General features: G+C 34.4%; 2 protein-coding genes across 2 annotated transcripts; one reads left to right on the top strand and one right to left on the bottom strand.

The window, feature by feature from the left end:
• Positions 1 to 2,629: 2,629 nt before the first annotated feature.
• Positions 2,630 to 10,064, top strand: LOC111405744 (LEC14B protein). The gene is made up of 10 exons (XM_023034768.1): positions 2,630 to 2,868; positions 3,929 to 4,453; positions 4,704 to 4,823; positions 5,458 to 5,535; positions 5,735 to 5,911; positions 6,598 to 6,675; positions 7,885 to 8,060; positions 8,759 to 8,917; positions 9,060 to 9,120; positions 9,590 to 10,064. The coding sequence occupies exons 2-10, from the start codon at positions 4,025 to 4,027 to the stop codon at positions 9,779 to 9,781; spliced, it is 1,470 nt and encodes a 489-aa protein (XP_022890536.1). The 5' UTR covers positions 2,630 to 2,868; positions 3,929 to 4,024; the 3' UTR covers positions 9,782 to 10,064.
• Positions 10,065 to 11,107: 1,043 nt separating this feature from the next.
• LOC111405745 (probably inactive leucine-rich repeat receptor-like protein kinase IMK2) lies at positions 11,108 to 12,753 on the bottom strand. Its single transcript, XM_023034769.1, has one exon. It carries the CDS (start codon positions 12,483 to 12,485, stop codon positions 11,277 to 11,279), a length of 1,209 nt encoding a protein of 402 aa, XP_022890537.1. The 5' UTR covers positions 12,486 to 12,753; the 3' UTR covers positions 11,108 to 11,276.
• Between the last annotated feature and the right edge of the window lie 2,970 nt (positions 12,754 to 15,723).

Below are 15,723 nucleotides of genomic sequence, written 5' to 3'. Positions count from 1 at the left end.
GAATATCTCTAAAAAAATTCCAACTTACCGAATCGTAAACTTTCGTAAGATTAACTTTTAGGAGACATCTTGGAGCAAACCTTTTCCTATTGTATTGCCTCATGAGTTCTTGGACAAGATGAATGTTCTCCGTCATACTCCTACCTTCCACAAAAGTGGCTTGTGCATGATCCACAATATTATCCAAAATAGGTCTCAGACTAAAAGCAAGAATTTTTGCTCTCAGTTTGTAAGTAACATTACAACAAGAGATAGGCCTAAAATCCCCAACATGCGGTGTGTGACCAGATTTAGGCACAAAAGCAATGACCGTGTGATTGATTTGTTTGAGGATGGAACCCGAAGAGAAGAACTCCATGATAGCTCCAACAAAGTCATTACCAATAGTCCCCATGCATTCTTGAAAAAACAAGAAGTATAACCATCCGGTCCAGGAGACTTATCGTCTCCAATATCAAAAAATGCTTCTTTGATCTCCTCATAATAAATGTCCCGAATCAAAGAGTTACCTTGTTCTAATGTAACCAAAGGATCGTTTGTAACAATTTTCATGTTAATAGGCCGAGTTGGGCAGTTTTTTCCCAGCAAAGTAGTGTAAAATTTTACAAATCCGTAGCAACTTTATCTTGTGATGTAGTATACATCTCATCCTCTTTGAGTATAGTAGCTATAAAATTCCTCTTTGAGTTCCTTTTAATCACCGAGTGAAGTAGTATTTTTTTTATATGAAGAAATTCTGATCTAATCATATCTTACCACATCATGTGTACATAAATGCAACACAATCGCTCCATTAAATACCGAGAGATATTTTACTATAATTTTGTTTAATCAAGAAAAAAAATTACTACTTGATGACTCTGGTGAAGAACTCCCCAAGTTCCAACCATCAATTGCATTTTTTAAGATAAAAAGAAAGAAACTCAAAAGCACAAAACGTTGTCCTACTATTCCTGCAGGAGCTATGATAGGGGACAAACAGTGGCCTCGACTTTCATTCATCAGCAACGAAGTCTTGGAACCACCCATATAATCAATTATCGAGGTCAAAAGGAAGAAGCATCTAATAAAAGGTAGGAGGATAAAACCCCATGTCCCGGCTTGGGGATAGCCGGGACAAAGTTGAAGACAGGGGCACCATGTGGCGTCCTTGTCCCCAAGTCGGGATAGAGAGCAGGCTTCGAGGTAGGATTAAAGAGAACTGTACCTTTTAATTTTGTTTAGCTTGGTATTAAGCGGCGAGTTAATAACCCAAATGGTCATTGAACTTTACAAAAAGTTTTCACTGGATCATTGAATTTTAAAAATCATCTAAGTTATCATTGAACTTTGCAAAATATTTTCACAGGATCACTGAACTTTGCAAAAGGTTTCCACGGAACCACTGAACTTTAAAAATTATCTTATTCATTACGGAACTTTGCAAAAACTTTCCCAGAGGTGAAATTTTTTGACAAGTTTATTGATGAATGAAATGATTTTTGAAATTTAGTGACTCCGTGTAAACCTTTTGCAAAGTTCATACTTGGGTAATTATTAAAGTTCAGTGACCCGATGAGAGCTTTTTGCAAAGTTCAATAACCATTTGGATTATTAACCCCTATTAGCGGCAGCTAGGATCCACTTGATTTTCCTCTCTCGATTCAGCATTTTTGTAAAAATTGTATTTTGAAATAGTAATTTTTGAGAAAAGTCATGGTTAAAAAAGATGAAAAAGTTATGGATTTATATGTAATATTATTTTATTAAAAAATTTGTGATTGAAGAGAAAAAGAGAAAAGTATAGGATGCCGTTAATTACATTCACAATTTTTATATATTCATCTTGCTTTATAAAATATTAAAATTTTAAAAAAATATTATTTTCTTCCACGTTAAATTTCAATAATGTCAAACACTGTAGATCTACACTAACTTTATATATTCCTCCCACTCTAAATATATCCCGAATACAATTTCAAAACTTTAAAAAATCACTATATTCACCCAAACATTAATGTAAAGTAACTGAGAAGGCAATACTTCTGTGTAGAGCTAAAGGCCATTAATGGTGGGGCAAGACTCCCATCTTCTAACACAATTTTGTTCTTTCAAGAAAAATGGAAAAAAAAAAAATTATAATAACGAAATTTATCTTTATGTATTTTCTCTAATTGTAATACTCAAAATATCAAATTCACATAATCCTTATTTTTTCAAATCCTTCTTCATATATTGCTATGTCTTCATGTATTTCTTCTAACGATGATCCTTCCATTGTTATTTTTTATTTTAGTTGAAGATGATATTTTATTATTATTAGAATTTTAGTATAACATAAATTTTAAAAGAATATAAAAAAGGTTCAAGAGAATTTGATGGAAATAAATATTAGTAGATGAATTTAGAACAATATATTTTTATTTAATTTTAATGAAAATAAATATTAAATTTAATAAATGTCAACTCAATCGTTCTTCCATTAGTTCATTAGTTGTTAGAATTGATGTGCAGGAAGTCAATCCATATCATTTCTATAAAAAATGAATTATATTTTCCTAATCTAATGAGTTATTGTGCATATATGAACATAAATATTATTCAAAATTCAAGACATACGACTGGAATAGGAATGAACCGCGAGCCACCACGTTGGCTCCATGCTTCCACGTCAAGCTGCAAATTCCATCACGCACTCTACTGCACCATCAAACTCCCTCCAACAACCACCTCTATCAAAACCACAGAAAATATTTATCCAGTTATTATTTTACGTAAGAACCCAGCAATCAAAATCCCAAAAATAAGTAAACAAATCCAAAAATTCACATTATCATATTTCATATCCGTTCGTCGACATCATCGCACAACACAAAGAAAAGGCTCAAGGTGAGTGAATCTGTTCACTCCTAATCTTTTCGCTCATTTTGTCACTACACTTACAGTTCAAGCAATATGATTATAATCTGATTATTGTTTCTCATCTACCATAATTTAGCAATCGTTGTACAGCTTTGTTGTTCAGAAAATGAAAATTTACACTGCTTTTGGGGTTGCAGGAAACAAGATTATTATTATTTATTTATTTTTAAATTCTTGAAACAAATGGGATGGGGTTTATCTGGAACCCATTGGTTTTGGTCAACCCAATTGAATTATATTGAGGTATTGGAATATATAGCAACTACTAATACTCCCAGAATTGAGCTAATTTTATAAGAATTCATGGCTTAATTTCATGATTATTGTATTTCATTTACTTCAATTAAGCAATTTTTGTAATTTACATTTAAAAAAAAAAAAAAGTTTCCTACTATAATTTTGTATTTATTGGAAATAAGAATTACTTTCTTGAATTTTAGAAACAAATGATAAAGGGTTTAGCTGATATCCAGTGATTCTGGTCAACCAACTGAACTATATTGTAGCCTTGCATATTCTTTAGTACCTTCAGTGGTCCTTATTCCTGTCAAATCTAGTGTTTCTGGCCAACCAACTGAACTATATTGTAGCCTTGCATATTCTTTAGTACCTTCAGTGGTCCTTATTCCTGTCAAATCTAGTGTTTCTGGCCAACCAACTGAACTATATTGTAGCCTTGCATATTCTTTTGTACCTTCAGTGGTTCTTATTCGTGTAAAACCTAGTGATTCTGGTCAACCAACTGAACTATATTGTAGCCTTGGATAACTCTCTTGATATATAGTAACTTATAGTACCAAAATTGAGCTAATTTTGGAAGAATTTGCATCTTAATTTTATAAGTTGTATCTATTTAACGCCTCAAAGTACATTATACCTTTAATAAAATGATTATTTAAATACAATTTCTTGCCGATGTCTACTCAAACTAAACAGAGTATCTAGTTTTATTATACTTATTTTTAACGCTCGCACTCATTATTTGATAACGATATGTTTGAAGGGTTGAATTGACATATTTTTGCAGGTTTGTCTGGGTTAAATCCGACTGGGGATGATAAAAAGGGTTAATTGTGCCTTATGCTTGTATCTGGGCAATTTCCTGTAGTGATTATGATATAAAATGCAATTTTTCACGGGGCATGCTGCCATTAACGGTATGGGATATTCTTTTAGCAAATTGGAGATAGATTCCGGACTTCTTGATGGTTCGAGTTCTAATAATGAAGTTAAGGGTAGTTCTCAGTCCAAAAGTCCATCGGGTTGTTTGGGTCATGAAATTGCTCAGCTCACAAAGCTTAGATCAGGACCCCATGAGAATTTGAGCCGAGTCCTGCCAGGGAAGCGTGAGCTTCCTGTTTCAACCATGAAAATGTTGGCAGGTCGAGAAGCAAATTTTTCGGGAAGAGGGAGGTTCTCATCAGGAGATTGTTGTCACATTCTCAGTAAGTACTTGCCAGTTAACGGTCCTTGGGTTGTGGACCAGATGTCAACTAGGGCTTACGTGTCGCAGTTCTCTGCTGATGGTTCACTTTTTGTTGCTGCATTCCAGGTATTACTGGCTTCCTGCAGTTGATGGGCTTCTAATAGTGTATACATAATGTAACATTTTTCTTACTAGTTCAAATGACTCAAGTTTTTCTTCGACTGCTAAAATATTTTGAACTTATGAAGTTCAAGAAATATCCACTTTAATTGAGTGAATTATTTGTGATTTCTCTAGTTGAATGTGCTTTCATGCTTTTATTGCTTCCAAATGATGAATTATTTAACTTGGAACCCTATTGGTTCTTTTAAAACAGGGAAGCCACATCAGAATATATGATGTGGATAGGGGGTGGAAAGTTCAGAAGAACATTCTTGCCAGAAGCTTGAGATGGACAGTTACTGACACGTCTCTTTCACCAAATCAACAATATCTTGTGAGTTCTCATGCTATTTCCTCTGTATGAGATGGTGCTGAATGTGAACCTCTTCTCATGGTAGCTGATTTGAAAAGTGTGTGAATTGTTTTATTTGAATTTGTGCCTTTTATATATGTCATACTCAATCACGATATGACATAATTGGAAAAGTGCAGCTGCAAGGTGCGCATGGTGGTTACATACCTTTTATATGTTTTCTGTCTCTGATATCCAAGCTGTGTCTTGTGGTGCTTATTATCTTAAAGTTCAGAGAGATAATATTAGTGCAATTTTACTTCTATGTTGGGATGAAACTCCACTGTCCTGTAAGATTTGGAAAAAATAAACGAGAAAAAAGTATACAGCCCTTGGGATAAGAAGATGGATGTAGTTGAAGTGCGAGCCAATCAAATTCTCAGTGCACATATAAAGTACATTGGTAGTAATTGGTTGAATTTCTTGGATGAAGTTGAAGTTTGCTTTCTGTCTACTGGAGTCATAGACCGCCAGTAGTAACGGATGCTGTAGAATTTTGTAACTCAATTATTATAGTATCTTGATTGTTATATTATTTCTGTTTTGTTTTCCTAAAGTGCAAATCCAGTTTTTGTAATTATGATCTTATTTGTCAAACTTTATGTTGTGGTTGCAGGTCTATGCTACCATGTCACCTATTGTTAATGTTGTTAATGTTGGATCTACTACAACAGAATCTCTTGCAAACATCACAGTACGAAGTCCAAGTTCTATTTTGTTTGGTATTTGAGAAGCTACTGTTGTTATGGTTAATAAATATGTTTTATTATACTAAATAAGTAGACAAGACATATATTTCAGTCCATTTGGACTTTCAGTGTTGCACTTCTGATTTAAGACTTGAATATATCTTTGTTTAGTGATTTTTCAATGGTGGCTTGTTTATTGTGCAGGAAATCCATGATGGTTTGGATTTCTCTGCTGCCGACGATGGGGGGTATTCTTTTGGAATCTTCTCCTTGAAATTCTCAACTGATGGTCGAGAAATTGTAGCTGGAAGTAGTGATGATTCCCTGTATGTTTATGATCTTGAAGCAAATAAACTCTCTCTCCGGATTCAAGCGCACACGGTAGAATTGGCATTAACATACATCTTCTATCTTCTTTTATGTTTTCCTGCTGTTGAGTAAGATAATTGCTAGTAGCACATAGAGGAACGGACACTTTAATTTGTACATCACTCTGTGAAGAGGATGAGCTTTCATTATGGGCTGAAACAAAAAGTTTTTGGCATTCAATGCCCTTGTGCGAAAAACTAAGAGTTTCCTTCAACCATTGAATTTGCTCGAACTTGACCGCTCGATGGACGACATTTTTATTGAGTATAGAGTGAAGTTGTTTTGCTTGCTCATCCTAAAGTGGGCGGCATATGGGAAGTCAGATGTGTTTTAAGAATAACTGGACTATATGACGTTTGTGAAAAAAAGGTTGTCTGGAAAAGGAAAATGTTGACTTTGCCCAGTTGTACAAAATAGCAATATTCCTGCAAATAAGTCCCATGATTATATTACTCCCTAAGACATCAATACTGATACCAATCTAATGAATTAGTGTGCAACCTGCTTTGTGAAGCCTGATTCTTGTTTCGCATGTGATATCTTGCTGTGTTTATTTTTTGAAGAATTCAATCTCAGAACCTAAAAGTAATTTTTTAAAAAGATTGTTGAATTTGTTCGGGTTTAGCTATTAAATATTCTTTACTTTTCCTGAAAGTTTATATAGACAGTTGACCAGATGTATTTTCTTCCTGATTCAGTCTGATGTCAACACGGTATGTTTTGCCGATGAAGGTGGTCATCTTATTTATTCTGGTAGCGACGACAATTTCTGCAAGGTAATTACTTATGCAACTCAATCCGTACTGAATCTTTAAATTACGAGCTCTTCTTAGCGTGGGCAAATTTGTTGATAGATATTATCGAATCATCTCATCTAAAAGTTTAAATGGTTAAATAAGGGGACACATTTATTTATTTAAATTTAGTCTTTCACACTCCCTCACGTGAAAGCTGAATTTCATCAAAGGTCCGACATGTACAAAATTTTCATAAATGGGTGGCAGCACTTGCCCTCGAATTCATGACTTCTACCACTCTAATACCATGTTTAACCACTTCGTCTAAATGATTGAGATGTGATGTTAGAGGGCCCACTTATTTATTTAAATTTATTCTTCAACAACAAAATTTAACCAATTAGTTTGTGAAAGCACAGAATGTATTGGAAGTCATTACCTGTGAACTGTCTATTACTTGTAATCAAAGTTTCTTTAAATATGAATAACCCATGCTTGACAATCCAGGCAAAACAAATGTTGCTCATCTGTTTATTTCTCCCACATTCATCTTTATATTTTATCATGGAGATAAATATTGTGTTGGCTTGTGTCCATTAGAATCGTTATTGTTATTTAAATCTTGTATTTGTAAATATTCCTCAATGACCAAATGTTAATCAAATTTTAGTTGCTTAGATGAGTTGTTATAACTTCTGTTAGCCCTCTTAGAAATTTTGAAATTCAAAGCAGTTAATTTAGAGCTCTTAAATTTATTGGAGGTTCCTCGTGCTTGAGCACAAGGTACTTAACAGTAATGTGGCATTGTGAGTGTAAAGAATTTTCAGCTTCTTAAAAGCCAAGAACAAAGCCGGAATCCTCCTGCTTTCATTATTTCTCCTTTTATCTTCCTGTTCTGTTTTGTTAATTAGATGTTGTGGTGTCTGGAACATCAAGTTATTTTTCCATCTACACAATTCTGCTATGAATATTCAAGGATTTTCTTTCTTTTATGAAATTCACATCTTTAAATGAGTGTTTTTTCTTAAATTTAACATAACCGAGGAGAACAGAAACTTAATGGGGCTTTTACGATTTGGATGGTGAAAAGTGATGTATAACATTGTGAAGTACGGTATTGGTCTATGGCAAAGGATTCAACTAGAACTTAAATAAGACAATTTTGCCACTTTGGAGGCAATAGGGAAGTTAAGTTCTCTTTTATTTGTTCTAATTTAATAATGCGACGTGACTTCTTGTTCTACATAGGTTTGGGACAGACGCTGCTTCAAAGTCAAAGGCAAGCCAGCAGGGGTCCTAATGGGCCACCTCGAGGGTGTTACATTTCTTGATAGTCGTGGAGATGGTCGTTATTTTATTTCCAATGGTAAAGATCAGGTGATCAAACTCTGGGATATAAGGAAAATGTCATCCAATACTAATTGGTAAACCACGTTCAACCTCTCCATTGTCTCCCTTGAATTTTCCTTCCATGGATGTTACAGTTGTAATTATTTAGTTGGTTCGTTAGAGTTTCGCTCTCTGCCGAGTTGTTACAAGTATATGATGTTAGTAAGGATGTGGCATAAGAATTGGCTAATTATTTAGGGAGGGTAAATATCCATGTTAATCCTACCGTTCTGTTAGGATTCCATACTTGAACAAGACATGGCACTCAAGAACATAGAAATGGATATACTTTAAGAGCACGTGGAACAGTTATGGATATGGATCTAAGTCTTGGTCACTGCATTGTGAAATTTTATTACCAGGAGTTTGGTTCAAAGAAGGATTCTGACATTGGACACAGAAATATAGACAAGCTATTTGAAAAATTACTAAACCAAGATAAGACCTCCAAATTGTTCCAAAATGGTGGTCTTATAACGTCATGAATATCGTGACGTGCACCTATTAGTTATAATTTCATATCCTTCTTTACCGCTCAAATGTTTTGATATTACATCCTCTCCGAAATCAATCATATTTACCCTTTAAGTAGACATGTACATGTCCGTTCTAGAGACTTGAGGAGCAAGTCCATGCACAATATAGTAAAATTGATGTCTAAATCATTGGTTCACTAATTACTCAAGAAATCTAGGAAAAGCAGAATAAAGGCTTTCGTTTTCTCTTTTTACAGCTATCAAGGATACAGGAATTATGAATGGGATTACAGATGGATGGACTATCCTCCTCAGGCAAGAACCTGGAAGCACCCATATGATCAATCAATAGCTACTTATAAAGGTCATTCAGTCTTGCGTACTCTCATCCGGTGCTACTTCTCCCCAGAGTACAGGTGAGTGCTCTTATTATATCATTCCATTGTCATCTTAATTTCTGCTCAACTTATACCTTTTTGTTTAATCAATAAATTTGCACGAACTTGATTCTTTGGCTTTCAAAATTAAAGATGCTTTATATTTCTTTACAACTTGCAGCACTGGCCAGAAGTACATCTACACTGGATCTCATGATTCATGCATCTATATTTATGATTTGGTACGTATATAATTCTTTTAGCTGAATAAGTCATCTCCTTTGCTCGATTGAATTTTGAAATTCTTTTAATACATTCTATGAGTGGAGGCAGGTATTTTAATGATTCTTGGAATCCTTGAGATTGAGCGTATTTGGCCAAGACGAAAAAGAGAAGTAAATGTAGGAAAAAACGTACTTTTTCTAAAAGAAAGTTTTTGAACTAATAAATATTTTTTTAGATTTTAAAATAAAAGTTGCTTTAAAATACTATTTTTTATAAGCTTAGGAAGACATGCTCTAGTGCTGAATAGAAGATTATTTAAGAGAGCCAAGAAAATATCCTATTAGAGTTTCTTTTGATGTCAATGCTATCAGAACAATTTCCAAATATAATCTGGACAAAGGATATGCTGTTTGATACCATTAATCTAGTGCCCAGTGTTTCCTTTAAGCTTCAATTCGTACCAATATTTTGTACCGTAACCTTTAGGTAACTGGGGCCCAAGTTGCGAAGCTACAGCACCATAAATCAACCGTCAGAGATTGCAGTTGGCACCCAACGTATCCGATGCTCGTTAGCTCTTCTTGGGATGGGGACGTTGTCAAATGGGAATTCCCTGGTAACAACGAGGCACCATCCCCTACAAACAAGAAGAAACACCGGAGGAGACATTTTTATTAAAGACTGCATATACTGCCCGTAAGTTGTTCAAATGATGGGCTAATGTTATCATGTACTACAAGCAATTTGCATAATTATTCGCAGTGAGATATTGTTTGCAAATTTGCTTTATATCTCGTGATATTGTGAAATAAAATGTGTACCATGTACGGTTTATACATTGTATATATTCCCGAAGAATGGTACTCAATGCATGGTGCTAACACTGTTATGTCTTGGTTTACCATAGCAAATATGTCTGTTTCATGGTTATTTTCGGTGAAATAAAGTATTCATTTTGATATTACGGGAATAAAGTTATAATACAGATAAGTTTTTGTTGGTCTCTCACGATTTATGTAACTCATAATTGCCTAGTTAGTACGGTAAGCGGTTCTTAATATCTTAAAATCTAGGATCTTGAGATTGTCCATGAATCGAGTCATTCCAACCATCCATCCCTAATGGTGCCAAAAATAAAAAGAGGGAAAAGAGAGGGAAAATAGAAAATGACTCATCTTCCCTTGGAGAAAGTACTTTCTTCTTGTGAGTGTTTACTTTGAAACCAAAAGAAGAGTTGAGAAATACTCAAAACATTCACATGATTTTGGAGAAATAGTTGGTATTGGTCATTATCAAAAGACTAGTCTAGTGATTCTTGACAAACGCGCAAGCAAAAGTTGCATGTTTGATATGTTAGATTGAACTTTACAATCATAAATTTTACATCATGTCTATCCTCCCGAATCTACAAGTTCCTAACATGTTCTAACTATTTGGCAACATATATACAAAACATCAGAAGATTTGTACGAGGATTACTCTATGTATCCAAATGTTGTTTGGATTGAGTAAAAGATCATTTCAGTTGACTAGAAGTGCATAGGTTTCTTGAGTTGAGTTGAAACTCTAAACATTTTATGATCTGATCGTATAAATGTTGTCGTTTCCAAATTATCTTGTTCATGGGAATCATAACGTATAGAGATACTAGGAAAATTTTTGTTCCATGTTGATTATTTAACTTTTGATTTCATTTCCATCGTTTGATTTAAATTTTATTTCATTTTGATCGTTTCGTGTGTAATGTTACCAAAACTAAAAGGCGGCTCTTGTATGGTTGTTGGAATGCATAATCTTGCACTTGTTTGCACTACTAATTTAATTTGGTGTCAATCAATCGTCAAATTGAAACAAATCAAAATTGAGTGATGATATGAAAAAGATGGAAATCTACGATGATGACCCTTCTATTATTGGAGGCCAAGAAATATAATATGGTAGGGGCTCCTTTAATTAGAAGTGGAAATTTTTTGCATAATCAATTAATTATTAAGTCACTATGAGTACCTAGAGAAAATTGTCGTGCACAAGTTCTATTTGAATATTTTGTTCGAGTAGTGATTTCAAGAATATTATCCAACAAATAACGGTAAAAGGGCCAAAAAAAGAAAAAAACAAACGTATAAATTTTAACATTCCCATTTTGCCCTCGATGGAAATTTTGATTCCCATTTTACCCTCTCCATCTGCATTGTTGAGCAGGCCTTGACTTCTGTTTTCCAGCCTTTAAAGGGCAAGGTGTCTCTATGGGCAGGACCATACAATTATACTGTAGACACAGTGAACTGCTTCGTGGAATCTCAGCAGATGGATTAATCCGAATTCCGGTCAGATAATTATGCTGTAAATACACTATTCTTAAACCGCCTGATAATATCCGGTCCACAAAGCTACCCGGGACTTGACCCGTGAACCGGTTGTTATTCAGATATAGATTCTCAACCGTGGAAAACAATGGAGATATTTCACCCGACAACTGGTTGAAGCTCAAATCCACGGTCGGGATCGTTACAAAATGAACCGGTTGAACCGGGCCGGAGAATAGGTTTCTCTGTAATTGAAGGTTAGAGATTGGGAAACTGAAGATAATGCCAGGAATCCGTCCGGTGAACATGTTCATGCTGAGGTCGAGGTAGCTTAACCGGCCTAGACGGGATAAAATCCGGTCCAATGGGCCGGTGAGCCGGTTCCAAGAGATTGAGAGGTATTGAAGAGAGGGAGGGAGGGATAGTGGTGAAAGGGAACCCGAGAGGGAATTGTGCTTGAGATCGAGCCGGGTTAGGATACGGGAACCGAATGGTGGAACTGGACCAGTGAGCCGGTTGTGAGAGAGAATGGCGTTGGACAGCTCTGGTAGTGTTCCGATGGACCAAGGGATTCTTCCGGTAAGCAGGTTGAAACTAAGATCAAGAGTCCGAAGTCCCCGGAGCTGGCCCAGAGTCACCGGAATTTGGCCAGAGATGAAGTTCCGGCTGACTGCAAGAAATTTTAGGTTCTTCAACTGAGATAATGTCTGTGGTAGAAACCCGAAAACCCGGCCCGGTACCACAGTGAATTCGGCAAGAGCAGAGAGTTTACCAATAGCAGGGTTAATCCGACCCGTCAAACCTGGTGACCCTGCCCGTGGATCGCCCAGATTTAAAGCTACAACTCTATTTCCTCGACAATACACTCCGGCAAATTTGCATGGATCCGAAGAGAAATCCCAGGAAGCAAAATAATTCGACCCGGGTAAATCCTCCAAGCTTCTCCGGATTGTTTGCAGGGCCAAGAAATCAACTGGCGCCAACATGCCACCCGCAACAATAGTGCAGCTGAAGAAGAGAATCAAATGGGAAATATATATGAAGAAGTTAACATTTTTTCTGAATAGAAAACTCATAACTTTGTTCTTCTACAGTTGAATCATGAATGTAATGGTGCAGAAGAAATAAAAGGTTTCTGGGAAGCGCCTTCCGTGAAGAGTAGAGATTTATGGTGGAAAAAAATAGAGGAAGGGCGTGAAAGCTTTAATGGAGACAGCATGAAAGTTGCAGAGATGAAAGTGAAATATAAATAGTGATAAAAAGAATGGCTTCGCATGAAAGAAAACAACAAAAAATATATACTGTTTTGTTAGTTCCTTCTTAGAAAAGTTGAATGCTAGTCATGCTACTAAGAGAGCTATTTATAATCCGTCTGTGATTGGTCAAAACATATTTTATTTACCAATTTATTTTTATTTATTTATAATTAAATTGATTATAAACAAATCTCAACATGCTTTAATTCGGGTCCTTCAAGTAAAAGTCCTTGTATATTGATTATTTTAGTGCTTGCTCAAAAAGCTTAAAAATAAAGTTGTTAAAAATTATGGTCAAAATTAACAATTTATTGTTCTATTCAACATTAGATTAGAGATTGTTTGGGAGATTTTTTTTTTTCCTCAAAATAATTTTCAACCAATGTGAGAATTAATTTTTCCTGCTTTGAATATATACATTCTTTAAAAAATTATTTTTTAATTGAGAAAATCTTTCTAAACCAACTCTAATACAATTGATTGTTTAAAATTTTCAATTTTAATTATAAATTGACCTTGACATGGAAAATATAGAGTGGCTTGGGAGGAAAGTAAACAATAAATGGGTAGGAAAAAATTTAATCAAGAAAATTGGTTTGATTTTCTTGATTATTGTTTTGTTAGTTAGGCGGTTAGAGTTTTATTGGCTTGTGAGAGAAGGGTGGAATGGACACTGTGGCTGCATCAAGTACGAGGACAAGTTAATAATAGAATATTACAGCCAGACAGCCTTCACTTTGTACTATTTTATTGCTGCCTTTTTCTGGTATGTATTTGGGTCCGAGCCTACCTGGATCTGTACAAGGCTGACAGGTGAAAGTGAAGTGGTAGACCTACTTTTTGTGGAAATTATTGGTACCCGTAGTTTTAAATTGTCCAGTTCAAAAATCAAATTTAAAGAATTTTCTTTTATAAAAATAATACTTATTCATCTTTTAATATTATAAAATTAAATTAATTAATATACCCATCCAATCTACCCCAATCTCAAATCCTAAATTTTTCTCCCTATTCTTTGCACTCTTTCCTCCTCTCTCTAGCAATTTCAAACCAAAAATTTTCATCCATCTTTTCCGTCTCTCCCTCTTCCCTCCACTTCTTCATTCTCTCTTCGTTGGTGACATAGTCGTGTGCCATTGCTGCAAAAAGCAGCCGATACCCACCATAGCCGTCGAGTGCCACCATCACCTCGACTTTCTCTTTTCACCCTCTGCTCTTCTCCCGCTCCTTCTTCCTCCATTTTCTCTCTATCAACGGCAATAGCGCACCATGCCACGATCATGTGAAGCGGCCTTTTGACAATCCCTGTGCACAGCTCAAAGCAGTACCGTGCTGCTAAAATGATGTGTAGCTAGCTACCTACGATACTTACAGGCTACATTGCTAAGCGATATTTCGTGGTGGTTTTTCTGATCTTTTACTTTACCGAAGTTTTAGCCCCCTTTTGGCCCCATTAATTTCAATTCCATTACATTTCATTTTTCTCTCTCTTATTTTCAACCACAATCTTTCATAAAATAATATTACACGTAAATTGAAATTTTTTCCTTGTTTTTCAACCACATTTTTTTAAAAAAAAAATACTATTCCATCCATTTTCATTTTCCTAAAATGGAGGGCAAATGGGAGCTTAGTATGTTTTGTTGATGATTGTTGCGGGTTTGATGGTTTTGTTGTCGGGGTAGTGGTTGTGATGTGAGTGTTGTATGAGATGGTAAACTCTAGCAGGCGATGGTGGCATTGATGTGGTGGTTGATTAGAGTAGGAGGTGGAGGTGATCGGTTGTTGTTGAAGCAAGCGATTGCGGGTGTAAGATATGGCAACAATATATTTGGTGGTGGTGGTGCTGCTGGCAACGGAGGTGGTGGTGATTGTGATGATGGTCGTAGTACTTGCAGCAGTACGTTGGTTACCGATTGTGGGTGGGTGGCGTAGTGTGGGAATGTTTATGACCAATTATTTGATATCGTGACCAATAAATTGGATGTTTTATGAGTAATAAATAATATGTGATCAATAAATAATACGTGGTCTAAAAATTTGACTCGTGACTTATAAAATTAGTAATTTGTGATCGATAAATAAATTATAACCTATAAAAATTTTTATTTGTGATCGTGAAATAATTTGTGACCTATAAATTTTTTGATTTGTAACCTAGAAATAACTTGTGACAAATTAATTCGATAATTTGTGACCATGTAATATAGAGTTGTGATCTTAAATATTTAATTAATAAAATATATTCTTAATTAATTATTTCATAAATGAAATTTAATTAATATCTGATCTGTAAAGTTTTAAACTTTGTGTCTTAGTTTTGAAAATGGACCATACTTAACCTCTTAGATATGAATTTTTTCCTTACTTTTTTCTTTTTCTTACTTTTAATTAATTAGATTAAAATTTTATTCCACTGAAATAAAGCCACTGTAACCAGTGTGGTAGATTTTTTTTTCTTTTGTGAATAAATATAATAAAATTAATTTTTTTTTTTTTAAGAATGTGAGGTTAAAAAGTAAAAAAAAAAAATTACATATAAATTATTTTATTGAAAGATTACGTAATTAAAAATAACACAAAAGAAAAATAAGTTTCAAAAGGGTGATTATATTGCCACCATAATTTTTACTTGATACACTACATTTTAATTGCAGTTAAACTCCTCAATTTTTGCTCATTATAACAATTATTTCCTTAGCTTTTTCTATCAATTTCTTATCTTTAACATTCCATTAATTAATACATCCAGTTCTTAGTAATGATTTATATAAAAAAATTATTTTATCTTCATGTTTTGAAATGAGGGGAAAATATTTTTTTTACACTTTTTATTTATATTTTTTAAAAATATGATGAAAAATAAGTTGTTTTACGCCATCTCAATGGGCTTTTGAATATGTTATCAAATATAAATCGTGTTAATTAATGAAAACTTTAAGGATGAGAACGATATGAAAAATTGTTAGGGACATAAGTGCTATATGAGTAAAGATCAAGAACTTTAAGTACACTTAAAATATGGTGCTACTGTGTAAGAAATAAAATTGGATTTTGA

The sequence above is a fragment of the Olea europaea genome, chromosome 12, assembly GCF_002742605.1.
Source record: "Olea europaea var. sylvestris chromosome 12, O_europaea_v1, whole genome shotgun sequence".
Taxonomy (NCBI): Eukaryota; Viridiplantae; Streptophyta; class Magnoliopsida; order Lamiales; family Oleaceae; genus Olea; species Olea europaea.
Note: the sequence above shows the minus strand (reverse complement) of the source record. Positions and strands in the feature narration are given on the sequence as shown.